At 33.4% G+C, this 24718-nt stretch overlaps 5 protein-coding genes and 1 non-coding gene across 7 annotated transcripts; 3 read left to right on the top strand and 3 right to left on the bottom strand.

Annotated features, from left to right (window-relative positions):
- The first annotated feature begins 515 nt into the window (after window positions 1-515).
- LOC120268347 (DNA repair protein RAD51 homolog 4) lies at window positions 516-6837 on the top strand. The gene is given in 12 exon segments (XM_039275782.1): window positions 516-616; window positions 2421-2500; window positions 2929-3044; window positions 3147-3228; window positions 3426-3560; window positions 3704-3817; window positions 3898-3988; window positions 5191-5261; window positions 5827-5861; window positions 5863-5974; window positions 6411-6491; window positions 6589-6837. Coding segments are annotated over 11 exon segments (963 nt in total). The 5' UTR covers window positions 516-528; the 3' UTR covers window positions 6450-6491; window positions 6589-6837.
- Window positions 6838-10029: 3192 nt separating this feature from the next.
- Window positions 10030-10958, top strand: LOC120268348. Its single transcript, XM_039275783.1, has 3 exons — window positions 10030-10178; window positions 10288-10393; window positions 10516-10958. The coding sequence occupies exons 1-3, from the start codon at window positions 10146-10148 to the stop codon at window positions 10614-10616; spliced, it is 240 nt and encodes a 79-aa protein (XP_039131717.1). The 5' UTR covers window positions 10030-10145; the 3' UTR covers window positions 10617-10958.
- Window positions 10959-12000: 1042 nt separating this feature from the next.
- On the bottom strand, window positions 12001-14864 carry LOC120268354 (probable glutathione S-transferase DHAR1, cytosolic). 2 transcript variants are annotated; one of them, XM_039275788.1, is made up of 7 exons: window positions 14698-14864; window positions 14539-14629; window positions 14303-14449; window positions 13215-13332; window positions 12852-12992; window positions 12234-12349; window positions 12001-12161 (listed from the first exon to the last, which is right to left on the bottom strand). In XM_039275788.1, the coding sequence occupies exons 1-6, from the start codon at window positions 14777-14779 to the stop codon at window positions 12263-12265; spliced, it is 666 nt and encodes a 221-aa protein (XP_039131722.1). In that variant the 5' UTR covers window positions 14780-14864; the 3' UTR covers window positions 12001-12161; window positions 12234-12262. The 2 variants fall into 2 exon arrangements, with proteins under 2 accessions (XP_039131722.1, XP_039131721.1); XM_039275787.1 differs by having other exon boundaries at window positions 12001-12349.
- Window positions 14865-15950: 1086 nt separating this feature from the next.
- Window positions 15951-16069, bottom strand: LOC120269605. Its single transcript, XR_005539252.1, has one exon. It is a non-coding gene; the product is annotated as a U5 spliceosomal RNA (small nuclear RNA).
- Window positions 16070-16748: 679 nt separating this feature from the next.
- LOC120269269 (ruvB-like protein 1) lies at window positions 16749-21193 on the bottom strand. The gene is made up of 12 exons (XM_039276600.1): window positions 20997-21193; window positions 20663-20851; window positions 20325-20456; window positions 20047-20196; window positions 19550-19705; window positions 19025-19159; window positions 18790-18855; window positions 18604-18710; window positions 17680-17779; window positions 17478-17569; window positions 17119-17188; window positions 16749-17009 (listed from the first exon to the last, which is right to left on the bottom strand). The coding sequence occupies exons 1-12, from the start codon at window positions 21075-21077 to the stop codon at window positions 16920-16922; spliced, it is 1368 nt and encodes a 455-aa protein (XP_039132534.1). The 5' UTR covers window positions 21078-21193; the 3' UTR covers window positions 16749-16919.
- Window positions 21194-22060: 867 nt separating this feature from the next.
- LOC120268846 (yrdC domain-containing protein, mitochondrial) lies at window positions 22061-24610 on the top strand. Its single transcript, XM_039276105.1, has 5 exons — window positions 22061-22195; window positions 22772-23008; window positions 23455-23630; window positions 23695-23986; window positions 24482-24610. The coding sequence occupies exons 1-5, from the start codon at window positions 22125-22127 to the stop codon at window positions 24537-24539; spliced, it is 834 nt and encodes a 277-aa protein (XP_039132039.1). The 5' UTR covers window positions 22061-22124; the 3' UTR covers window positions 24540-24610.
- Window positions 24611-24718: the final 108 nt, after the last annotated feature.

Consider the following 24718-nt stretch of genomic DNA (forward strand, 5'->3'; position numbering starts at 1 on the left):
TATAAACACCTGTGGCACCCACCCAAGCGAGGACATATTGACTATATGATCAATTTAAGACCCACATGTATTTGTTAATATATAACTTTTCCATAATATATATATATATAATATTTATATAAGAAAAAGTTTTTTTTTTTTTTACTTTGCCATTTCAATCCTAAACAACAAATAATTTAAAAATATAGCATTAATTAATGTACAAGTAGAAAGTACAAATTATAAGTTGGCAAAAGAATAAAAATAAAATGAAATTATAGATACACAGCAGCAGTTTATTTTTACTTAAATGTTTATGTTAATTTGATATTATTTTATCAATAAAAATAAAATATTACGTGTATATATATAATTTAAAAATTTATAAATTTAAGCTCGATTTGGCGCGCAATTCAAATCGAATACCAATCAACGATTGACGCGTGTCCTTTTCCCGCCCATACCTCCTTTGACGCTCTCTCACCGCCTCTATATAAGCATCAATACAGTGAAAGGGAAGCGCGAGAAACCAGATCCAGAGAGGAATCAATGCCGCCATTGAAGAACCTTGAGGTCGAGTTCCCGATCATCGATGCCAATTTCCAGCTCTTTTGCGCCTCCAATGGCATCTTCTCAGGTTCGATCTCCATCTAAGTTTTTCTTTTTGATCTTCCACCTTGAAAATATCATTCATTTCTTTGCTATTTCTTTCTCATCTCGGTGATTTGGGCTCTTTGCGAGGTAAGATCGGGTCAATCGATGCTTTCTCTTCATCTTCTGATGCTTGCTGTTTGATTTCATTGTTATGATTTCGAAGATTATTAACCTGAAAATTTGGTTCAGTATATGAGATTGCATTTCTTTATCATCTCGGTGATTTAGGGTGTATGTGAGGTGAAATTAGGTGAAAAAGTTGTTAATCAACACTTTTGTCATTGTTTTTTTTAAATTAATTTTTACTGACGCTAGCCATTTGATTTTCGTGTTGTGATTTCAAGGATGTCTAATCTGAAAAATGGTTCCAGTATATTTGATTGTTTTTGTTTCTCATTTTGGTGATTGCTGGAATGCAATGTAAAATGAGCTTTTGTTGTTGTTTTTTTAATCGTAATGATAAACAAAATTCTGATGCTCTGTATTTTATTTTCTTGGTGTGGTTTCAAAGATTTCTAATATGAAAATTGGGTTTCGGTAGCTTAGGTTGCCTTTTCTTAATAATGGAATTTTAGCATTAAAATTATGCATGAAAATTGTTTTTAATGGTTTGCATGAAGAACTCTGTTGAATATAGATGCTGTTGAGGAGAATTGGGGTGCTTGGAATTTATGATTGATTGTTTACACCATTGGCACATCTTATGGTATTCTTGTTATTGTGCTCTTTGACTCCTTAACTGACACTTCTGTTCTTTTTCTTCTTTGATCAATTGACAAACAAGATTTAGGTGCTTTTTATTTGGCTTTTTCGTTGTGACTTCAAAGATAGCTATCTGGAAAACTGGTTAATTTATTTAGATTTTATTTCTTTTCCTTCGAGGTAATTTAGGCTACATTACATGCAAAATAAAATTACGTCAAAATTGAATTAATAGGTACCTTTTAAAACCATAATGAAAAATAAAATCCTGGTGCTCACTAGCTTTTCTTGTTGTGACGATTTTCTGAAAAATGGGTTTCAGTAGCTAAGATTGTATTATATTGTCTTTAGCTTAGATTGTATTATAGTGCCTTTTTGAAGGAAATTAGCTTTACTATTAGTTGCGAAAAAGGATTTGATGACTTGCATAAAGGTCTCGCAATTTTATGATGTTGCGGAGAGTAGGAACACTTGAAATTTATGAGGATACATGCTTTTATTTATCATTTGCTACATTGGAATATTTCAGATTTACTTGTGTTTTAATCACGTGACTGTGTTTTAAGATTGAGTTGATTTATTTAGGTTTTGCTTGGGTTTTATCCAATTTTGAGCCTGATTATGTCCTTAATACAAGATCTTCCCAGTTTTATAAATAAATTTCTACCTTTTGAGCTATTTCTGCAGTTCAGCAGCCACTGGACTTGTATATATATGTCAGTCTCTTGCTATTTTTCATTTTTATAATAGATAAATTTTACATTTTGAGCTATTTCAGCAGCCATTGGGCTTGTATTTGTATGTCAAACACTTGCTGTTTTCATTTTTTATAGTGATATACATCATATGTAATACTGGCAAATAAAATCAATCACTCACCATAAAAAATAATGTCCGTTTCTCAAGTGTATGCTGATTGAAAATTGACACATTTTTAACCTCAGGTTTCTCATTTTGTTTCATTCGCTCTTTATTGATATAAATTTTAGGCCCGTCTGAAGCATGCGCCAGCAATATGCTTGCAAACTTGATTTTCTTTTGCTGATTTTTCTGTTGTTTATTTTCTTTTATCTCATCTTGTCCAGTGGAAGATTTCCTTGTTCATGATATCTATGCATTAACTGCATTAGCTGATCGGGAGGCAAATTCTGAAGTTCTGAAGCAGGTTATCATCTCTCTCACATAATCTAGCATTTGTTGATCCAAGTGCTTGCTTTTGTCTTCTTTGTTTGTCATATCCCTTCTCTGAATTATTTTTGATAAGTTCCTTCCGTCACAACTTCTTCACCCTCTAACCTTTTGTTTTGGTAGTGCAGTATTGGCAATAAAGCTCCAATAAAAATTTACGGATTTCATATGAACAAGATATCATAAAAGAGCCTTTCATCAATGAATATTAATCATCAATATTAGTGGCAATATATTGACATTCTTTTTTCTGATGGCATTCAACCTGGTGCTCCTATGTCCTTCTTTAAGATTTTCTTTCTCTCATTCGCAAATTGAAAACATTAAAATTACCTAGTTCATGATTGCAATATGTATGCCCAAAAAACAAATTAATGCTAGGCTGATCTGCTCCTTTGTTATTAGGGAATTGCCCAAGTCCATTCTATCATAGACAAGCTGCATCAGCCATGGTTCAATGGACTGGAGTTGTTTGCAGATGTTAATCAAAACATACATTTCCTGTCCACCGGTTGTGAAGGGTATTAAATTCTTCTTTCTTGAAGTGATAGTCTAATTTTATCGTTTTAGTTGGATGGAAGCAAAATAATTTAACGTATATGTTTTGGTGTACTAATGATCAGGATTGATAAACTTCTTGGTGGAGGATTGCGTCAAGGGCAGTTGACTGAAATAGTTGGTCCATCATCTTCTGGCAAGACACAAGTAATAATATATGGCTACCTACTGGAATGTTAAAAAAATAGTTTTATCATCTGCGAAGAAGTTACATTTAAGAAGGAATCTGCTTGTCTTGGATACATTTTGATTATGTTGTTGAATTTATGGCAAAAATTATCTCAACAATGACTGGATCTATGCTTTGAAGTATCATTGATCCCATTCACTTTATGAGTGTGCAGGTTTGCCTATGTACTGCTTTGCATGTTGCAGATAAGAATTTGGGAGCTGTCATGTACTTGGATACATGCAATTCTTTCTCTTCAAAACTAATAGCTGACATGATAAGTCAATATTCTAACGATTTCATCACAGAGGTAACTCTTCTACAATTGAAATTGAGTTGCCATTGTCTGACAAAAAGAGTCATGCTAGTAAGAATGCATTTAAAATTTGATGTTCATCTCGCTTTGTTTATTTCTGTAGTCTAGGAATCTTGATGGTTAACTGATGGTTTTAGGGCAAAGAAAGAAGGCTTAATAGGATTATGAGGAATATAATATGTAGATCAGTTTTTGACATCTTTGAGCTATTGGGTGTACTGAATGAACTTGCATCTGCCTCAGAACACAAGGTTACTTCATAAATAAAACTTCTGGTTGTAACCTGTTTTCTATGTTTGAAAGCCTAGAACTTATGCAATGAAAATTTCAGGGAAAAAACCTGGGCACCGGGCTATGTTTACTAATTATTGATTCAATATCTTTTCTTATAACACCTATTCTTGGTGGGAAAGATTCACAAGGTATGCACAAGTTTTGCTTGTATATGTGGCTTTTTCTTATAATAATTTTAGTTACTATCTTATAATTCATGAATTCATTGAAACTGATTTTTAATTACACTTAGTCAGCATGGATTTTGAATATTTCTGAATTTTTTGCATCTGTTATGCTCAAAATATTTCAAGTGGCTTGTCTATTTGCGTAAACCCTTTTTGTGTTATAGTACACGTTTGGTCTATGATAAGTCTCTTTCATCATTCTTATAAAAGGTTTACAATCTTGAAATTTTGGAGGTTTCTCCTTTTGGATGAGTTAAGTCATTATGGTTAAATGTTAATACCCAATAAGATTAATGAATTTTTGAGTATTCTTACATTTATATCTGGTACAGTATTAGCATTAGGTCTTGCCAGCTTGGTTTGCTTCTCTTGAATTATAGCTAGCAATCTTCTGCTAAGGTGGTGTAAGTTCTCAAAGTTAAAAGTGTGCAGGCAAACAGACTGCATATTATAAAGGTAGTTTAGGCACAATCTCACTAAAAATTCCATTGAGAATAGTGTGATTGCTTGGCATGAGGAAAATAAAATATAAATGATTTTTATGACAATTCACCACAATTATCACTAGAAGTACCTTTATGGATGCATTTGGAAAGTAACAAGCTCCACATTATAGGTAGTTTAAAGGGCAAGAATGGATTCTGGTAGAAGCCTAGGGGAAATGGAATTAAGAGAACAGTGGAATGCCAAAAGGGACAAGTGGTTTTCTATGAAAATGGAAAGATGAATGAGAAATAGAGATGAATATAAGGGTTTGACCAGCATCTTATGAACTGCAAGTTTCTAGCTTATTGCTGGGGTGGTGGTTGAATGACCGGGAATGTGAGATGGGGCTGCCTTCCTTGGAACCTTTGGCCTTGAGTGCTTTCATAAGTGATGAATGGTTTCTTATATTTGCAGCTATAACCATAAGCTAATACTGTATATTTGAGTAAGGACTGGTTAATATAATAATTCCTATTTTTCTTTCAAGGGTTTTATGCATGGTGCAGTAAAAGCTTGAGTTCCCACAAAATTGGAGTTAAGAGTCTTCATGCATTCAAATTTAATGCTGAATTCATTATGACATTTTGCTTGTGTAAAAATTGTTTTGTTAATTGTCTGATAAGTAACTATGCAAGCATGAAATGTCTTAAAATAAGCATTGGACGAAAAAATTGCAGGACGGATGTTGATGTCATCATGTGGAACACTTCTAAAGAAATTAGCTAATGAACACAATATCTCTGTACTGGTAAGCGCTCATATGAAAGTTTTGATTTTCCATTATGGTCCAAAGAGATGTATTTTGTTCAAACTGTAATTTCACAAACACAGAACAATGCATTTTTGTGTTTCTATGGGTTTGTTTCCAAATAATAGAATAGCCTTTTCTAAATATAATTTAGTTGAAGTCATGTAAAATAGTGTTAGTTTGCTTTGGCGCTTGTTATTTTGATAGTTCACATCTTATTTTGCAAGTATCTTTTCAAGCAAAAGCTTGCTTTCAATTCATGCTAGCGCAAAAAGGGATTAGTTGATCCTGTGCCCTTCCCCTTGTATTTGAGTCTTACTTATTTCATATAATGCAAATTTACCTCTCCCCTTCCACTGTGGATGATCATATCACCTGAATTACAGTTGCAGATGGCCTGCATGTAATTGCAAATGTATAACTTTTTTTTGTCTATTTTTCATTCATACTTAATTAAATTACTCACGAATCATTTTCATCATCAAATTTACATGGTTTTTGTTGGCCGTACTTATAATGCAGCAAATACCAATTGACAATATTCTTCTTAATATCATCTATAAAGGTGACCAATCATATGGTTCGTGGTGGAGGAGATTCTTAAGCCTGCACTGGGAGAGAGCTGGAAGAGCATTCCTCATGTACAACTGCAACTATCTTGTGATCGAGTGCGCAATATTTGGCAAGCAACTGTACTGAAGCACACTTTTATGGTTAGTTTTTCTACCAACAGTCTTACTTATATGATTCATGCAGTATGCTTTTATATTTTGGACTCCATAATTCTTGCTGTAGTTAAATCAACAAATCTTGGTGCACCTGAAGAATTATCTGTTATTTCCATGTTGTAACATACAAAGCTCATTATTATTATAAATCACAGCTACCATTCTTGCCTGCCATCAGATATAAACAGCAAAAACAAGATTGAATGCTTGATTCTAATATGACAGCTCATTTCAAGTCATCTACTGTTGTAACTTAAACACCATTTTAAAGGATTTAGTTAGTGCAAAAAAGATTTCAATTTGTTTTCAATCCAAGCATGAACCACCAGATTTAGATTGACCTCAGGCCTTCAATAGTTATAATACGACTCTGAAAGATCATACACTTTGCTTGAATTATTGTACATTTATTACCACACAGGCTTCTGGTGTTCCTGTGGAATTTGCCATCCATGAATGATGGAAAGCTTTTAACTGCTCTTCCACAATATTCCAGACCAAAGTAAGGCCAAATCCATTGTCTATCAAGTTGACAAGCCCTTTGGTTCTAGTGGTTTTTGATTCTTTGCTTTTATTTATGCTTGTGTACTCACATGTAGGGTCATCTGGAAAGCTTTGCAAGATTGGATCTCTTGTGATGTGGAATCTTAAAGCTCCTGCCAGAACTAGAGGTAACTTAAGAATCCTTTCCTGTAGCGTGCTTTTTTAATCCAATGATAGATACTTTGTCTGCCCTTGTACTAGAATACTGTTGGTTGGATATAGACTTTAGATGCCTCAGTTTGGTTATCTATTAATTAGATTTATAAAATAAATTTTACAGAGAAGAAATTTGCATCCTTTCTTTAGTTGCTCCCTAAATTAATTAGAATATATATATATATATGAGAAATTAACAAATTTGTTTTTAGTTAATTTGAGAAATCAATCTACTAAATTAAATGGCGCTCTTTTTAATTAACCTTCATTACTTCATTCATTCCCATGTCCTACCCAATGGAAGTACTGTACCCCAGGTTTCCAAATAATATTATTTAAACAAACTATATTTATCAAATAAACTTCTCAATTTACGGATAATCATTCATATCGAAATATTAATGATTTTCATTAAATTTAGACATGGAGATTATTGTTCATTAGGATGTTTTTTTACATCCATTAGATGATGATTCAAAGGCTATTATTTATATAGATATTCATACCACTGTTTAATACTGTTTAAAAATAAATTTTAATTTATAAATTTCAAATCTAGAGACTTTTGTAGATGATTTGTCATATATATATATAATCTAATCTATAAAAATAAAAATTATTTTTTGACTTTTTATTTGATAGTAGTACCAGTGGTTTGTTGATCTCTCTTAGTTTCTCTATTTGTTAATTTGCTTTAGACTTAACATGAAATTTGAATTTTTCATCCCTACGAGATTAGGACCATGGCTAAAATTCTAAGAACAAAATTATGAGCTAAGATGGAAATCCCTTTTCTGCTCCGCCTGTTCCTGAGTATATAATTTAAATAATATATATATATATATATAATATTTAAAAATTATTTATATTAAATATATATATATTATTAAAAGATAATATATTTAGGGGGTGTTTGGATGCCAAGAGTGGATTGGGGGAGGAGTGGATTGGGAGTGACATGAGGGGTAATGGAGGAGGAGTGAGAATGAAGGATGTGTTTGGTTGGTAGGATTTGGAGAGTGTAATTTATTGGGAATGGAAAAAGTAAAGAAAGTAGATATGGTAAAATGACACTTATGTCCCTCATCCATATAAATGATATTGTATATATAATAATGAGTTATTTTTAGTTATATATATTTTTTAATTATAAAAAAATAAATATTTAATTTTTATTATACTATAATTTCATTCTAATTTTTTTGGGATGAGATTTTTAATATCATTAATTAGCTATTAATTAATGGTGTTAAAATATAATGAGTTGTTTTTAATTATAATTTTTAAAAACATTGAAAAAAATGTAACTAATTAATTATAAGATATAACTATTTAATTTTTATAATACTATAATTTTATTATAAGTATTATATTCAAATATTAATATTATTAATTAGCAAGTAATTAATGGTATTAACTATAATGAGTTATTTTTTTAATTATATTTGTGTAACACATAAAAATTAACTAATTAATTATCAAAATAAATATTTGTAATAACATTGAAAATAATAATAATATGAAAAAAATTTTTCCTTGCCATCTCTTTTATTTTCTCTTTAGCATATATGGCGATGGAATAATCATGTTTCAAAGCAGACAAAGAAAGCGTATATATGCCATTTTCCCTGTCCAATCTCGACTCAATCCGCCCATTCTTGGGGAGTGAGACTCACTCACATGGGTGAGTCTCACTCCTTCCACTAATCCACCCCTCATTCCCACTCAATGTATGCCCAAACAAGGGCTTACAACCACTCCCCCCTCACTCCCACTCCAATCTTGGCATCCAAACACCCCCTTAATTGATTTATATAATACAAAAATAAATATATGAAAGAAAAAAAAATTCAGTTAGGGAGAATCCTAGAATCTGGATAACCCCCACAGACATGGGGATGAGTAAAAAAGTTTTCTCCATGCCCAAGTTTAAGACAGTAAGAAATTGATTTGACTAGTTGGGGGTAGAGAATACATCCCAGTTGAATCCTTCTTCTTGATATCTCTATCTCTCTTGTGAAGCACATGTATGTATGTATGTATGTATGTATGTATGTATGTATGTAAGGAATGGAATCGGAAATGGTAGGGTGGTACCTTACTTTGTTAGTGAATTCCTGGGAACTGGGAAATGACCAAACACAACAAGTTCGTGATTGCCGACAAACTCATTCATTGAAGTGTGCATATATCATCTATAGTTCACAAAATATGATTTTGAAATTTAGGTTTGGCAGTAGTTGATAGACCTTGTTTGCATAATTATCATCCTCTCCAACATATTTGACAAAATGTAGATAGTATTGAGTGATTCAAAGATGATATGGAACATTTTTAGTAACAATAATAATAAGCTTTATTATTGTTTGATTGACTTTGTAATGATTAAAAATTATTTAAATTTTTCTTTTTAATCTTTACCTAATAGGTTTATCTTTGAGACCATTGAGGTGTAATTTGATATCTTTATAAAAACATTTAATTATTTTTTTTCATAAACTAATAAACATACATAGCGGATATGAATTTTTTTTTTAGTAATTTTATTAGCCATACTAAGATCAAATATTTTTAAAGATTGAATAATGAAAATTGTATGATGTTCATGTGTTTCTTCTGTACACAAAACTCAAATCAATCCTTGCATGCACCCAGTTATGAAGTACTCAACTTGTTTGAATTTGAATTTAAGTTTAAAAGTCTTAAATTTTGCAAACAAAATTAATATTTAAAAACAAACTTTTTTATTACAAATGTTTTAAAAAGTGGATTGTTCATGGTTTGGTTGTTGGCAAGCACAATGACAATTTTCAAGAAAAATATATTTATAATAAATTAGACAATTAACGTCACTATAACAATAATTTTAGTGGTTAAGACGTGATTTTTCACATGTGAGATTAAATACTTAAATTTTTTTAAAATATATAGTTAAAAAATAATAATAAAATTTTATTTATTTATTTTTATTGATTTGTCTATATTATCTTTAAAAAAAACAAACATGTCCACCGAACTCAAGGATGGGGTTTATACTTTATAGTTGTTTTATTAGTATCTAATGATTCGAAGATAGGGCTCAGTAAAAGCATAGAGATACGCTAAGATGTCACGTAAGATGTCACGTGGTAGCTAGAGCCATGGATGGAAGTAGTAGTAGTAGTGGGATATTATTTATATTATTTATTTATATGGTGATAAGTGATAACTATCTATTCCTACTACAGTCCATCATTTGAGCAATCTCCGGGAACAACACATCCACGTGGAAGACAAACCTCTCCCCCAATGAGCTTCAATCTCCCACGTGATTCCACTGGCCCACATCTCCTCGTATTTCTTTCTTTATATTATATTATATTATATTATATTATATTATTCATTGATGCCTATATAACCATATGTTATCCTTGATTCCTTTCTCTCCTCATCTGTATGCCATTTTCAAGCTTTCATCATGGTGGACTCCTCAGCTTCATACATCCGAATGGTAGCTAATCTCTCTTTCTTTCTCTTTCTCTTTTACTACTTCTCTGATGTTAATATGTTATGCTATGTTTATATATATGAGTGGTCACTTGTTTTGCTTTTTTGATAAGGTGCAACATCTGATAGAGAGGTGTCTATTGTTCAACATGAGCAAAGAGGAAAGTGTTGAAGCCATATCTCAGCATGCCAACATAAATCCTATCATCACTTCCACAGGTTTTTATTCTTCTCTAATCTTTTCAATCTTCTTTTATCATCATCATCATCACTGTAGTACAAACAACACTAAATAAGAAAAATCTCTAATGTTCTAGTACTCCTGTGATTGAGTGTGACAGTTTGGAAGGAATTGGAAAAGGAGAACAAGGAGTTCTTTGAAGGATACACACGTGCGAGGGAGGAAAGTCTTGCTGAGACCAACAACACAAGTCCTGTTTAAAACAAGCATATGTTACTGTAGTGGCAGAAGAAGAATTCTGTAATAAAGTTTGTGATGCATATCATCTATGAATTGATCCATTGGTATGATGCTAGCTAGAAGAGGTGATGGTGTTGCTAGTTCAAGTGAAAAGATGGGCACCCTTTGTGTTGCCCCCCCTCCACCCCTTCAATCATGTATATAATGCCAAACATTCTTTGGATTGCCTTTATATTGTCTATCACAGTGATTGATATAAAGTTTGTATCTGTGTGCATTGGGTGTGTGTGCATGGGAACAATGCATGGGAAAACCAAGATTCTATGGAAATAAAAAATGCATGGTCCATCGGCTGGGCCCATATCTGATTCGCATACCAGACCCCCAAAGCTTATCCTATTCAATAGTTTTAGAATATATATATATATATGATAATATGGTTTTTTTTAGACGTTTTACAAAAAAGAATCTAGAGACGTTCTCATAGTCGTTATTAAATTACTCTATCTAATAGTTATTATTTCATTACTAATTTAGTTTGAAGTTATATTTATAATAAAATAATAATCATTAGATCATAATTTAATGATTGTTGCAAGATATTTTTAAATTACTAGTCTTTATATATATTTGTGTGTAAATACTTGAATCTGATATGGTATCAATTTTCATAATAAGTTAAGATTAGTTATAAATAAGTTGATTTGTCTGTGAATCTGTAAAAACATCAAATTATTAATTATTAGAATCGTAATCAAAGCTCCAATCGAATATCACTGATTTTATTTTACCAAATTTATTTAAAAAAATAGAATATCACTGATTTTATTTTACAAAATTATTTTTTTTAAAAAAATAGATATATTCATTGATAATTACTTTTATCAAGTTATTGATAATAATACAAAACCATCGTTAATTAAAAAAAATTACACTTTTTAATTATAAAAACTATTTACTTTAATTAGCATTAACTAGGTTAAATTTGGATCAATTCTATAAAAAAATTTTTTATTCTAAAAAGAAAATTCAAAATTTTATCCAAACCATCTCAACTTGCACCAAGCATACTTATTTTATATCTATTAAATCATATTAAACAGGTCCAAAATACACACAATATTTGGTGGAGCAAGGATAAAACTCACACACGATAGACATTGGAACCAACCATCATACTTCCATAAATGTGTCATCACTCCTGAACTCAACTCTGGTCATTTGTGAAAAGTACCCCGATAGCATTTGATCTCTCAGCCGTGGCCAAAATGAGTCATGTTAAGCACCATTACAAAAATACATAAACATGTGCACGAATTGGATGCTGCTCACCAATTTTTAAACGGGAGGTTGGTATTCCCACATTTATCAATCAATTTCTTAAACATGCATGCACACAAACAGGTAAAACCTAATCCAACCAGCTAAGATGTTATTCAAATATAATGAGATAAAGTAATCATAACAAGAGTTTAAACAAAAAGATAACACAATAAAGATTTATTATACGAAGATAGCAAATTGGATTGGAGAACCACACCAGTTCAGACAGCAATATGCCAGTAGCTGCATTTTAAGATAGTACTTGGGTAACAACTATATATATATATATATACACACATGAATATGCGCTATTACCTGCTTTAATAGCTTTTATCCAGCAAACTTCAAGAATTAACTTTGGGGGCCCAGCCTGCAATCAAATGTTCTTTTGTAGGCTTGGTCTTTAGGAAAGACTCCCTGTTAAACAATAGCTGTGACAAAAAGCCAAGAAAGGAAAAGAGTTTAATAAGCATACTTCAGAAATAGCATTTTGGTAATGCAAATGACTGGGGTCTATGTGCATTTAAAGGATATATAATCAAAGGTATTACACCATTTATGTCCACACAATGAGGAATCTATCAGCATAAATTGTGAAGAAGGATAATTTAGAAATAGCATATTTGTGTTCCATATTCCAATTCACAATTTGCACATTCATAACTATTTATTACACATGTTCTTTAATAGATATTAGGGCATTGATGTAAAAGGAAAAAAACCAGCCAATATAATGAATCAATCAGTAAGATAACTCAGATAAAACTCTTTTTGTGCATCAGAGTGTGGAACCGCAGAATTCCAATTGTCAATATTTAAAAAGAAGACGAATCAAAACTTTTCTGGGATAATGATCCAGGATGCTTGATATTCTGATATTCTGATATTCTATGCTTGCTTTTATTCACAAAAAGGAAGGGCGGCAGTCAGTACCTTCATATATTCATGAACATTAGTAAGATCTTCTGGGATTTTCCATCCTTTAAAATGATCAAGAGCAATCTCCATATGGAACAATTTAGGTGCTAAACTCAAGTCTGCTGCAGAAATATTTTCCCCGTTGATGAAGGGGCCCTGAAAAAATAATAATAATCATTATCTGTGGGTGCATTTACATAATAACTTCAATGGATTGATTTTGAAATGTGGGACTATTATTTTTTTAAAAATTTTTGTTGCCTTTGTCACTTGATCCATTAAAACTCATGTGGCTAACTAAAATACTGTCTACAAACAAGTTTAATTTTCTCAAGAAAAGGGAAATGAATGAATTCTAACTATGTTTCATAAACATACATGTTCTTTGAGATGCTCATCCAAACCACGTAATTCATCCACCAACGCTTGCTCTAAGCCATCACTGGGATCATTGCTCAGTAGAAACTTCACAAAAGAAGGGAAAATCTTTGATCCCCTGTAAAGCAGCAATAAAGGTCTCGATGACTTGAAACAGTTCATGTTGGGCATATTTTCTATATTAAAAAAATGCTTCTTGTTTATGAGTGGTTGATAGTTAAAGTCAGACTTCAGACAGACCAAGATATGAACATGGACAGGCATGCTAAAACACACAACGTAGGCATCACCTACACTCATATGGCCCCTAATTTTTGAATAGTGCTTCACCTCTACTTGTGTGGTCCTTAAATTTTGAAAAGAGCTTCCAAATCCATTATTAAGAACAATCATTGCCTTCAAAAAACAAAACCAAACCACCAACAGAAACATCAGCACAGTAGCTCCTTAAGACGTGAGAAAAACTATTCACTACCAAGGCAGATAAAGACCACATGAAAACTTATATTATTCAGAAGATGGGAAGCGGAGATCTTAAATTGCACATAAGTAAATGAGGAAACAGAATATGTAATTACTAATTGAAACTTAAAGAGTGCAACTCTAAGTTAAATCACTCAAAAACTAAACTACACACACAACTCACTGCATGTAATCAACAAAGTATTTCAAATTCAGAGCATCACTGTTTCTACTTGTTATACATACTGCATAACATTTGATGCACTTGAGGATGAATTTTAACTCCATGAATTAAAATCTACAAGCCCACTACATTCTCCAACCCTAAATCACAATTGTGTCCAGGATCTACACCCTAATTTTTTTATCCACATTAACATTTGAAATTGATATGAAGAACTGAACTAATTGTGATTTAAAAAATGAGACCATGGCCTTCACCACTAGAGTTAGATTATGATAAACAGTATACATTTTGCATCTTCTAACAGGATCATTATCTAATTCAATTCCAACAAAACGATATCACAAATACATTTAACAGTACTAAGAACGTCAGAAAAGTAATATGCATGAAAATCAAAACACAAAACCAAAAAAAAATCAAAACTTCAAGAAGTACATACACAGAAGCGCACGCAGGCGGAGTCACCAGTGAAGGGGAAGGGTACTTCTCCTCGATGATCTGGGTGATCACATCGGAATCTGGCACCCATTCGCCTCCATGAGACTGAAGGACCGGTACCTTCCCCTCGGGACTGATCTCCAAAAACCTAAAAAAAAAAATCCCCAAATCCTCAAACTCCATGAAGATCAAAGATCAAACAAGCAAAAGACCTTGAAAAATCGGAAACAATCCCACCACTGGGGTTTGTCGCTGACGTTGATGAGCTTCATCTCGTAGGGAACCTTCTTCTCCTCCAGCGTTAAGAGAACCCTTTGGCTAAAGGGACCTGAGAAAGGAGTGATTAGAAGAGAAAACCAAGATAATCCAGGAGAGAGAAGGGGGATGGAGGATTACAGTCGCCGAGAGTGTCGGGATCGCCAACGGCGGCCTTGACGCAGAGCTGGATCGGCGATGGAGCAGCGGTGGTGGAAGCCATTAGGGTTGTGGAGATCGCCGGCGAGGGTTTCGGAGAAGAAGATCGAAGGAACGAGAGGGTTTTGTGTGCGGATTGAAGCGGTGCTGGCTGTCAATTTATAGAGATTCGGTGCATTAAATGGTCCCGCCGAATTAAAAAGAAAATTAGAGAGAGAAAACTAGTTTTTATAATTTTTTAAAATTATTATCATAGTTTTTTTTAATGAGATGCTTTTATTTATTTATTTTTTCTAGTGGTTGCTCATCAATGTCAATTAGAGTGAATTTTTTTTTAATTAATTTGTAGATTCTTTTTTTTCTTTTACAAAAACCACAAACACCGTAAAAAAAAAGACGTACCAGATACAGAAGTGTTATGATGGTTTTATGATCTTTTAAAAATTTACTATATGTAAATAATGATGCATAGTTATATACGCCCAAAATGATATATTATGAATAAAAATCTCACGATAGTAAATCCCCTCTATTATACAAATCTGGAGAGGTGAAAGATATAGCTCTTTCGAGAGACTAATAAATAATGAGTAAACAATACTATATAATATTTTTTTTTTATAGTATTTGCACAATACACACAACACTGGCTTCAATTTTTTTCTGGAGTAGTGAAAAATATAGATGTTCTTATAGGGAACCAATAAATAGTGAGTAAATAGTAGTATATAATATTTCTGTAGTATTTGCACAATACATAGTCACGTATTGATTATTTAACATTCTAACAAAATACCACTGATCTACCAAGATTCTTCTATAATTGTAGATAAATCATAAATAAAATTTGAAAGATCAATTATCTTATGGTAACGAGAGATTAATTTCTTATTTTCACAATTAAGTAAGACAGGATTCATTTTATTTTTTTGTAAATAGAGGTAAATACTAAGGTAACAAGTAATTAAAAACCATTTTAGATAAAACCTCAAACTTTTAATCGGAAATAGAATCACAGTGAAAATGAGGGGGCATCTTCCTTTTGCTTGCTTTTAAAAAATCTATAATAATTCACCTTTTAGAAATGTGGCTAATGATCAAAATGAGGGCCCGTAATGCAAGCGCTAACTAACAAACATATAATGAATAAACAAGGCCCACAATGCATGCATGCATCCATGCAACACATTTATAGAACATGTAACAAGAATTTCCTTGATTAAGTATTAATGGGGTTTTCTTTACAAAAAAAACCCCCTTCAAAAATAGGCGTATGCTGCTTTAGAGTGACGGGCACACGGTATTCTTTAGTAAAAGGCGAAAGAATAGTTCGCTTTGTGCCCACCACGCAGCTGCGTTACTTGGAAAAAGGAATGGATGTTCCTTTATATAGAATTGAGTCGCTTGCTCTTCTTCTTGTTACCCGATGTGGGACTAATCTCCAGCAACCACTGAATCAAATTTGCTTTCTTATATGCATTTATGAAAACTCTTCATTCCAGTTCATATAAAAGCCATTGTAATAGAATGATTATGATAAGATTAAAAGAATAATAATATAAGTTGTAAAAAATAATAATAAAATAGTAGAAGTTAGTAGGCATAAGTAAATAAAATATGAGAAATTCTTTCTGGTTCTACTGATGTCTTTAACGAGCAGAGGGATTGATAAAAAAAAGACAATGAATGAGATTACTTTGAATAAAAGACTAACTACCTACACATGAGAAATTGAAATATAGTTTCATGCCTGATCAAATTTGATAAATAACACAACAACAACAACAATTATAATAAGAAACATTTCAATAAAAAAATCAATATCTGAAAACAGGTAATAGAAATTCAGTAGCGTAAAAGAAACAACTGTGTCTATTCTTTCAACCAAGAGGCCTCAGCCGGAGTACATTAAAGCAGTTAGAGTTCCAGACACAAATTGAGGCCTCTGTCATATGATTAGTAACCCTATGACAAGAACTCCTGATAAGAACAAATCATAGCACCTCCCCGGTGAGATTTTTGAGTTATAAAATGAAAATACAGAAAATTCCTCAGATTTCTGATTCCATCACTCAGTGTGCAGCAGAGACAATCCAGGGAGAAGATAAATCCAAAGATGATTCGCCAGAAATAGGTTCTCTCATCAAGAGCTTCATGGTTAGCAGCAATTCAATACATTCCAAGACTCACAGAGGAAATCTAAGTCAAGATATGTATCTATCTTGTTGTTCTTGGAGGAGCCGTGCAGAAGATTTTGCATCCAGATACAGGGTATTTACCTCCTCTATATCGGCCTGATAGTGAAAAATTAATTCATAGTCATTGAACAGAGAAAAATGGAAGTGGTTCACAGTATATTATACAGGACAAAGCTTCAAGCAAAAAGGTTAAAATTCTAAATACCTTGCATATTTTATCCCTCCCGCTCATCCTGGACACAATGCTAGCAGGTGATAATAACTGCATCACATGCCTGAAGAAGCATAAAAGATGTACAAAAATTTTAATGAAAAACACAAATTGAAATAAACAATATATTTCTGCATGGAACTCAGATGGAAAACCAGATATTCCATAAAGGCAAATATACTTTGGCATGGCACAAACATGTCTACAATAAGGAAGTGCGTATACCGTTAGAGTAAGAAAAGCCAATGATGAATGTAAAAATAGCTATAACACACAATTAACTCCCAATATCTTAAGCAGATATGAAAAAAATGCCACAAAAGCATTCTCAAGAATTAAAATAACAAGCAGACCTTAAAGATGCCTCCTGACCAATTTCTCCAAGATAAGCCAAACTCTCTTCATCAATGACTAGTTCTTCAACCTGTGCTCTAATTGCCAATATCTGTATCCCATAGTAACAGCCATGGACAACAAGCCAGTTTAGCTTTAAGAATATAATGCATTCAACTTTTAATTTTTATTCTTACTATAAGTGAAGAATAAGATACAAACCTGGATCATCTCAGTGGGACCATATGTCTCTGTCCTAATAATCACCAAACGATCCAGCAAATCCACAGGTACACCATGTGGGCTGGTCATATCAGTTCCTCTGAAAAGATGCATTCAAATGGTTCAAATATACACAAAAACAACAAACTATCAAGATATGATGAAATTGCAGCAATTCCTAGTAGCAGATAGAGCAAAGTTTTGCTGATATACCTAAGAGGTGAGACAGCAAATTGCTAGAATGCTCTACCTTGAGCTCTAGTGATAAAAGAATCAACTATACTTCGATTATCAACTACTTTGAGCCCTACTTTGAGCAATGACAATTAGTGGTTTCCAAGTAAAATAACTTGCCAAGACTAATAAATGGCAAAGTTGAAAGCATGTCAAGCCATGCATCAAGTTGTTAAAAGAAAACCGAGTTACCCACAAAAATTCATCATCCCTAACTACTCTCCAATTTAACTTACCATGCTTTCTCTCAAAAGATAATAACCAAGTTATTTGTTTAATTAAAATTAGCACCACTATTTATATTTGACCAAACGTAAAGTTTATCATCAGCAATTACTCTACAATGTACTCCACCTGCCTTTTCTCCAAAGCAAGCAACAAAGTTGGCTGCTATTAATAACAACACTGCTTATGTTTGAGCTTAACAAGTATGTTTTGATTTTTTTTTTTTAAGTTTCCGGCAAAGCACAGATGATATGGTTAACATTCCTACAAACCAACTGCACAAAAGGTAATTGCAGAGATGAACTTTGGTTGTTAAGAAGCCCTGAACTATAAGGTTAAATAGCTGAATTAAATAAGATATCAGAAATCCATTTACTATGGAAGGTATGTATAAACATGGAACTGGATACAAGTTATTTTTGCAAGGAAGGCACTCAAAAGCCCGAATTTCTCACTAATGTGTACCTCACATTGCATATTCCTCTATTTGTAGCAAATATCACTATTGGTGAGATAGCGCTTTCTAACGCACGATTGAGGTAAGAAAAGCATTCCATATCCAGCATATGAACCTGCAGAAAGAATGTGTTATAGACTGCAAATTTCCACCATATACAATGTGATGGTTGATCATTGAAAAGGACAGATGACCTCATCAATAAACAAGACTCCAGGAACAAGCTCCGCAACTCCCTCATCAATATATCTATTAACCACCTGGCATCAACCACGACCATTGTCAAAGTTAATCACGCAAGTTAATAATTAGGTCAACTATTAAAACATGGTTATTTTCAACTAAAGTATGGAGATAAAAGGTTTGTCTATGGATAAGCAAAGGAATATATTTATTGAGGTACATTCCTAAAAGATTCAGAAGTTGCACCTTATTGATTTCTTGTCGTAGCTTGTCAGTGATTTCAGTCTTCCGAGGTTTCATCATCTGCCCCATAAGCGATAGTATATCCTGCCCACCTTGTGGACGAGCATTTGCAGCATCAAGATCATGTAAAGTTACGTCCTAAAAGAAGAGAGGAACATCAGTCACCGTCATGCCAATAGATGAAGGGTTTAGAATAACTTTTGGTAATAAATGGACATTTATTTGGTCATACTGTGACTATAATTATGAGAAAATCAAAATAAAATACTATAAAATTATAGCATGAAGTTAACTAATTCAAAACTCGGGTCAGAAAATATGAAGTTCTGTAGCACAGTCAAACATCAAATTGCAAATCTCAACAAACTTTTGTATCCAAATAACACATGATGAACTTGTGTGATAGCTTAACTGAAGGGATAATCGAGCCATTCAAATAAAAGCTAAAAACAAACTGTAATGCAACCATAAGATTGAGCAAATTTTAAATTTAACTAGCTTCACAACATAAGAACGTGTTAGAGGTACCTGCACTATCTCTTTTTTCTTGTGCACCTCTCCTTTAGGTAGTGGAACATACTCTTCTGCTTCAAGATCAAATTCTGTAGCAAAACTATCACTTCTACCAACCCTCTTCACAGCACCACTATTTGCTTCAATATAAATGACATCGCCTACAGCAACCTGCAGCTCATATTAGTAACCATAACATGATCGGGAGCAAATCAAATATAGCTTATGAATCATGAGCTCTATTCCAATAATATGTAAATCTTACAAGGACAAACCAATAACAATATCAACAATAGGAAATAAGCAAAATACACTCTGCAAAAATTATATAAGAAAAATAAGCAAGACCGCCAATAGAAAATAATAAAAGAGTTTACATAAACAATTAGAGATTATAGAAGTCATAATTAAATACACTTCATATGTTTTGGTAGAATGCCACCTCCGAAAAAATTAAAAAATGCCTCCCAAATGAAGTACACCTCTCTAGTGAATTAAGAGAACATGTATACCTTTTCCTTGATTAGAGCATCATAGATGGTTGGATCCAATTTTAATTGCTTTGTTCCTTTTACAGTCTTTAACCCGACAATTACATGACCAATGCTCTTCCCATAGCCACCATTTGTACTCTCAGTTTCTTCTGGAGAAAGCTCAGTAACCTGCAATTAAAGTAGATATGACTATGGTGAATGAAGACACTATAGCATAACAAATAAAACAACAAATCCACCATCTCCACACATACACACACTACCCAAAACCAGCTATCATAAGAAAAAGAAATTACCTCTCCTTCATATACTTCCTTATTTTCCTTGATTCTCAACCCAATAGCCCTTCGAAAATTTTCCATCAACACTTCAGTCTTTTTCACTTCCGAAGAGTACACTTCGGACCCAACCATTGGACAGAAAGGAACCTACAACTCAGAACATATGCCCATGTTTATTAATAAAAAGGGATGAACCATGACCACATTAAGCACAAAAACAAGACACGCCAAACGAAAAATCAACAGAAGCCAATTAAATTAACTGTTGCAATAAACAATGCTCCACAACGAGAAGCAAGTAATGATTTTGGAAGCAATATAGTCCAAGAAGAAGAGAAGACACCAAGACACACCTTGGTTCCAAGCTCTTGAGAAATCCCAAGGGCGAGAGCAGTCTTCCCAGTGCTCGGAGGCCCGGCAAGAAGCAGCGCCCGTCCAGCCATCTTCTTCTGCCGGATCATATCAACCACAAGCCCAGCAGCCTCTCTCGCCGCAACCTGCCCCACAAACCCCGCCGCCATCGGAAGCGCAACGCCATTGGGCTAAAAATCAAGCAAAAACCAAACCATCAATTCACAAATCAACAAATCAAAACCACCAACAATCCCTAAAACCCCATAAACCATGGGAAGAATCAAAAGACAAAATCTAAAACCCTAAACCCTAGAAAAGAGAAAGGAAACGAACGTCAAGGCCAAGGCCCTTGATGTGGGTGTGAGTGGCGATGCGCTGCTTCTTGGTGGTGGACTGAACCTCTTCGATCCTCATCTTCTTCTCCGACGAGCTTCGACGCTGGAGCTCGCTTGCGCCGATGGCCGGGAACGCCGCGCGGGTGTGCGCGTGGATTTCGAAGGGCTTGTGTCGTTGTTTGGGAGAAGGCGGTCACCCGATCTTTCTAGAAACGAAATGGTGCAAACGGGTTATCGGGTTTATAACAGAACCGTTTTCCAAACGGGTTATCGGGTTTATAACAGAACCGTTTTCCAAACGGGTTATCGGGTTTGGAATTAATGGGTTGAAAATCAAGGAATTCATCAAGATTCACAATTTCATTTGTTATAAGGAATGAAGTTTTTTGTTTTTGGATTTGTTATAATTTGCAATTTTATCCTTTTTTCCCTTCATATTAAATGACCATGAAAATAATAATAAAAAAAGTTTATTGTTTTTATTTTTTGAAAATATTTGAAAGATAAAATTGTAAGGTTCGGAAATAATTTTTTTTTATATATTTTTAAAGTTTTTTTTTCTTTTAAAATCTAATGTTTATTATAAAGTAATAAACATGAAATCTTCTTGCTTTACCCATTTTTTAAAACATATCTTGTTTGCAATAAAACAACCGTATCTTTAACTATTACTTACTTCTGTTTTTCGATCATAATCAAATTTGATCACATTCGCAGCTTAGACAACGAAGTCCAGCACATTTGTAATTTTTCTATATAATTACATGTTTTGATATTTATAATTTTATTCTCATCATATATTTTTCAAACATTCAAAAAAAAAAAAACTCAAAATTCAGATTTACATATTTTTCCTCAAACTAAACACAAATTTATTTAAATTTTAAAAATTATATAATTCCAAGTCCATATAATTTTAAATCCAAATTACTTCCAATTCCTCTAAATTATCAAAAAAGTCAATCACCCATAATGCAAACTTGTTGACCTAAACTTTGGTCAAAGCTTTGACCTATATCCACAAAACAGTGGAAAAAAACCAAAGCCTAAATCCAACGCCATAGCCACAAAAGCTTCAGCTTTGAAGCTCCACCATTGCCCCCCAACTAGAGCTCTGGAAAAGCTGATGCTTTCTCCCTCCAAGTTCACTGAAAGACTTCCCCGGATTCCATTCTCCGTCGGATCCCTCTCTTTCTGGTATTCTATCAATCCATTTTCAATCCCATTTTCCATTATGTTTTCATTCTTTTTCCAGTGCATTTCAGTCCAGATAAGGAATTTTATTGATAGTTTTATCATTAATTTTTTTTTCTGAATCGAATGATATTCTGTGGCTATTTGTCTGGAATTTCCAGGAGTCATAAAGTTTTGATTTTGAATGTAGTTGCTCAGATTTGAGATTGTTAATTTTAGTCATTGATCATGCTAAAGGTTGTGCCTTTGCCTTGCTGATTTTGTGAACCTTTCTCCCATTATGTTTTAATTCCTTTTCCAGAGCATTTTAGTCTTTTGTTTTAAGTGGTGGAAAGAGGAGATTAGAGATTTTTATCAATAGTTTTATCAATAGGTTTCCCTCTGAATCCAATAACATCATGTGGCTATTTTTCTGGAATTTTCAGGAGATATAAAATTTTGGTTTTGTATATATTTGTTTAGACTTTGAGATTATGGATTTCATTAGCTGATTAGTGCTAAAGGTAGTGCCTTTGTCTTTCTAGCTTCTCATTGATTTGGGATTGTTAATAGTTTACTGAGTTTGTGAACCTTTCTCAGGTGTCCTAATAGATCTGGGAATCTTAATTTTCTGCAAGATAGAAGGAGATTTGGTTGTGGTCTCTGGGGGCATATGACTCAGAATTCAAAGCAATGTGACATGGGATACATAACTAAGGCTGGTGTCATCCTCCCGGCATCAGAAGATCATGTTGAAGAAGCAATCAGTGCTATTAAAGATGAGAAAGTTATTGCAGTTCCGACAGACACCCTTTATGGGTTTGCTTGTGATGCTTGGTGAGTGACAATGTAACATGGCTTCCAAGTTCATACTTTAACAGAATTCATCGGTGCTGTCTATGTTTAGCAAGAACTTAATTTATTCTCGTGAAGAAATTTGTTGGTGAAATATAGCAGAGATTTAAGAGTGTTTTGGAAATTCCATGGTTGCTGTCTTTTGTTGGAAAACAATTGGGCCATTGTTGTGATAATTTTCTTCTGACTTACTGAGAACATTGGAAACGATGGGTTAGTTTTTAGCTTGTAACTTTCTAATTGTTCAATAATTAGAAGGAAATATGAATTTATACCACTTGGGAGGTCTGAGTTCTTTCTTTTCATGCAAAAATGCACAAATGCTATTAATAATTCCTTTTGATTTCCTGTACTTCTTCACTTGTAGATAGTGATATTGACTTATAAGATATAGTGTTGATGTCTTATCAATGATCTTATTGTGACAGTTCTGCACAAGCCGTTAAACGGATTTATGACATTAAAGGACGGCAACAAACGAGTCCTCTGGCAATTAGTGTTGCTGATGTATCAGATATATCACGCTTCGCCATTCTGGATCACTTACCTCCAGGACTGCTTGACTGTCTTCTTCCAGGACCTGTTACTGTTGTTCTAAGTCGAGGTCTGTATGACACTACACATGCTTTTTTATTAACTATAAATTCTTAGAATGCTATTTACATCAGGTAATTCTAGTGATTTGGAAAAGTCGCTAAATCCCGGGTTAGACAGCATTGGAGTTCGTGTGCCAGACTCCAACTTCATTCAGGCAATTGCTCGTGGTTGTAGAAGTGCACTGGCTCTCACCAGTGCCAACCTTAGCGGACAGCCGAGTAGTGTCAGCACTACTGATTTTCAGAACCTCTGGGAACATTGTGCATATGTTTTTGATGGTGGCCTGCTTCCTGCTGGTCGTGCTGGTTCCACAGTTGTTGATCTCACCAAGCCAGGAACCTACAAGATTCTAAGGCCGGGAAGGTATGCTTACTAGTATTTATGCTTCGTATCCGCTGCATTCTCAACTAACTTAGCAAAGCTTAACTGATGAATTTTTTCAAACACACTGATGATGAAAATTTTCTTGTTTCTTTTTCTTGTTCAGGTGGAAATGAAATTGAACTTTTTATCCTTCTTAATCACAATTTTAATCTGAATATGAAGTATTCAAGCATGCTATGTGTCAATTTCTTCATTTCTTGATTATCCTCACTCCTTTTCCATATCTTAAAAATGCAACTAAAGTTTAGCACTGTTCATCGTAATTAACTCTCAATCTGAAGTATCAACTGTACAGATTGTAATGATGTCTGAATTCTGAAAATTAGATTTCCCTCCAAAATCGGTTGGTCTTTGGTGCTTTTTGGTTTCAAGCCTCAAACTGGCATGCTTTTGTCAAGTTCTTTATATGTTTTTTTTGGTACCAAATTGCTTGTCACATGCAAGATGATATTGGCCTTGATTTTAATATTGCAGCGCGAGAGATGCAACGGTTGCCATCTTGGAAAAGTTCCACCTGGAAGAAGCTTCTTGAAGATGGCCTTGAGGGGATGATAAACTTATTAATTTTTCGGCTAGTTTTAGGCTCTTTGAAAGTCTCCTTTTACCTTCCGAATTCATTTGGCTAATATCAATTGGTTGACGTCAATGATGTGGCTCATCTCTTACTGGATGAGTTGCATTTTTTTTTTGACTACATTGTTCCAGAGTTTC

The sequence above is a fragment of the Dioscorea cayenensis genome, chromosome 9 (assembly GCF_009730915.1).
Source record: "Dioscorea cayenensis subsp. rotundata cultivar TDr96_F1 chromosome 9, TDr96_F1_v2_PseudoChromosome.rev07_lg8_w22 25.fasta, whole genome shotgun sequence".
Taxonomy (NCBI): Eukaryota; Viridiplantae; Streptophyta; class Magnoliopsida; order Dioscoreales; family Dioscoreaceae; genus Dioscorea; species Dioscorea cayenensis.

Excerpts from the sequence above, each read along its gene's own strand:
- LOC120268348 (XM_039275783.1), top strand. The coding sequence starts at position 10,146 with ATGGTGGACTCCTCAGCTTCATACATCCGAATG. Across the intron at positions 10,179-10,287 it reads CAGCTTCATACATCCGAATG|GTGCAACATCTGATAGAGAG; the intron begins GTAGCTAATCTC and ends TTTTTTGATAAG. Across the intron at positions 10,394-10,515 it reads TCCTATCATCACTTCCACAG|TTTGGAAGGAATTGGAAAAG; the intron begins GTTTTTATTCTT and ends TGAGTGTGACAG.
- LOC120268354 (XM_039275788.1), bottom strand. The coding sequence starts at position 14,779 with ATGGCTTCCACCACCGCTGCTCCATCGCCGATCCAGCTCTGCGTCAAG. Across the intron at positions 12,993-13,214 it reads ATGAGCATCTCAAAGAACAT|GGCCCCTTCATCAACGGGGA; the intron begins GTATGTTTATGA and ends TTATTTTTTCAG. Across the intron at positions 12,350-12,851 it reads ATGTTCATGAATATATGAAG|CTATTGTTTAACAGGGAGTC; the intron begins GTACTGACTGCC and ends TTTTTGTCACAG.
- LOC120269269 (XM_039276600.1), bottom strand. The coding sequence starts at position 21,077 with ATGAGGATCGAAGAGGTTCAGTCCACCACCAAGAAGCAGCGCATCGCC. Across the intron at positions 20,852-20,996 it reads TCAAGGGCCTTGGCCTTGAC|CCCAATGGCGTTGCGCTTCC; the intron begins GTTCGTTTCCTT and ends CTTGATTTTTAG. Across the intron at positions 17,189-17,477 it reads GGTCAGGAGGCATCTTTAAG|GCATGTGATGCAGTTATTAT; the intron begins GTCTGCTTGTTA and ends ATGCTTCTTCAG.
- LOC120268846 (XM_039276105.1), top strand. The coding sequence starts at position 22,125 with ATGCTTTCTCCCTCCAAGTTCACTGAAAGACTTCCCCGGATTCCATTC. Across the intron at positions 22,196-22,771 it reads GTCGGATCCCTCTCTTTCTG|GTGTCCTAATAGATCTGGGA; the intron begins GTATTCTATCAA and ends AACCTTTCTCAG. Across the intron at positions 23,987-24,481 it reads AAGATTCTAAGGCCGGGAAG|CGCGAGAGATGCAACGGTTG; the intron begins GTATGCTTACTA and ends TTAATATTGCAG.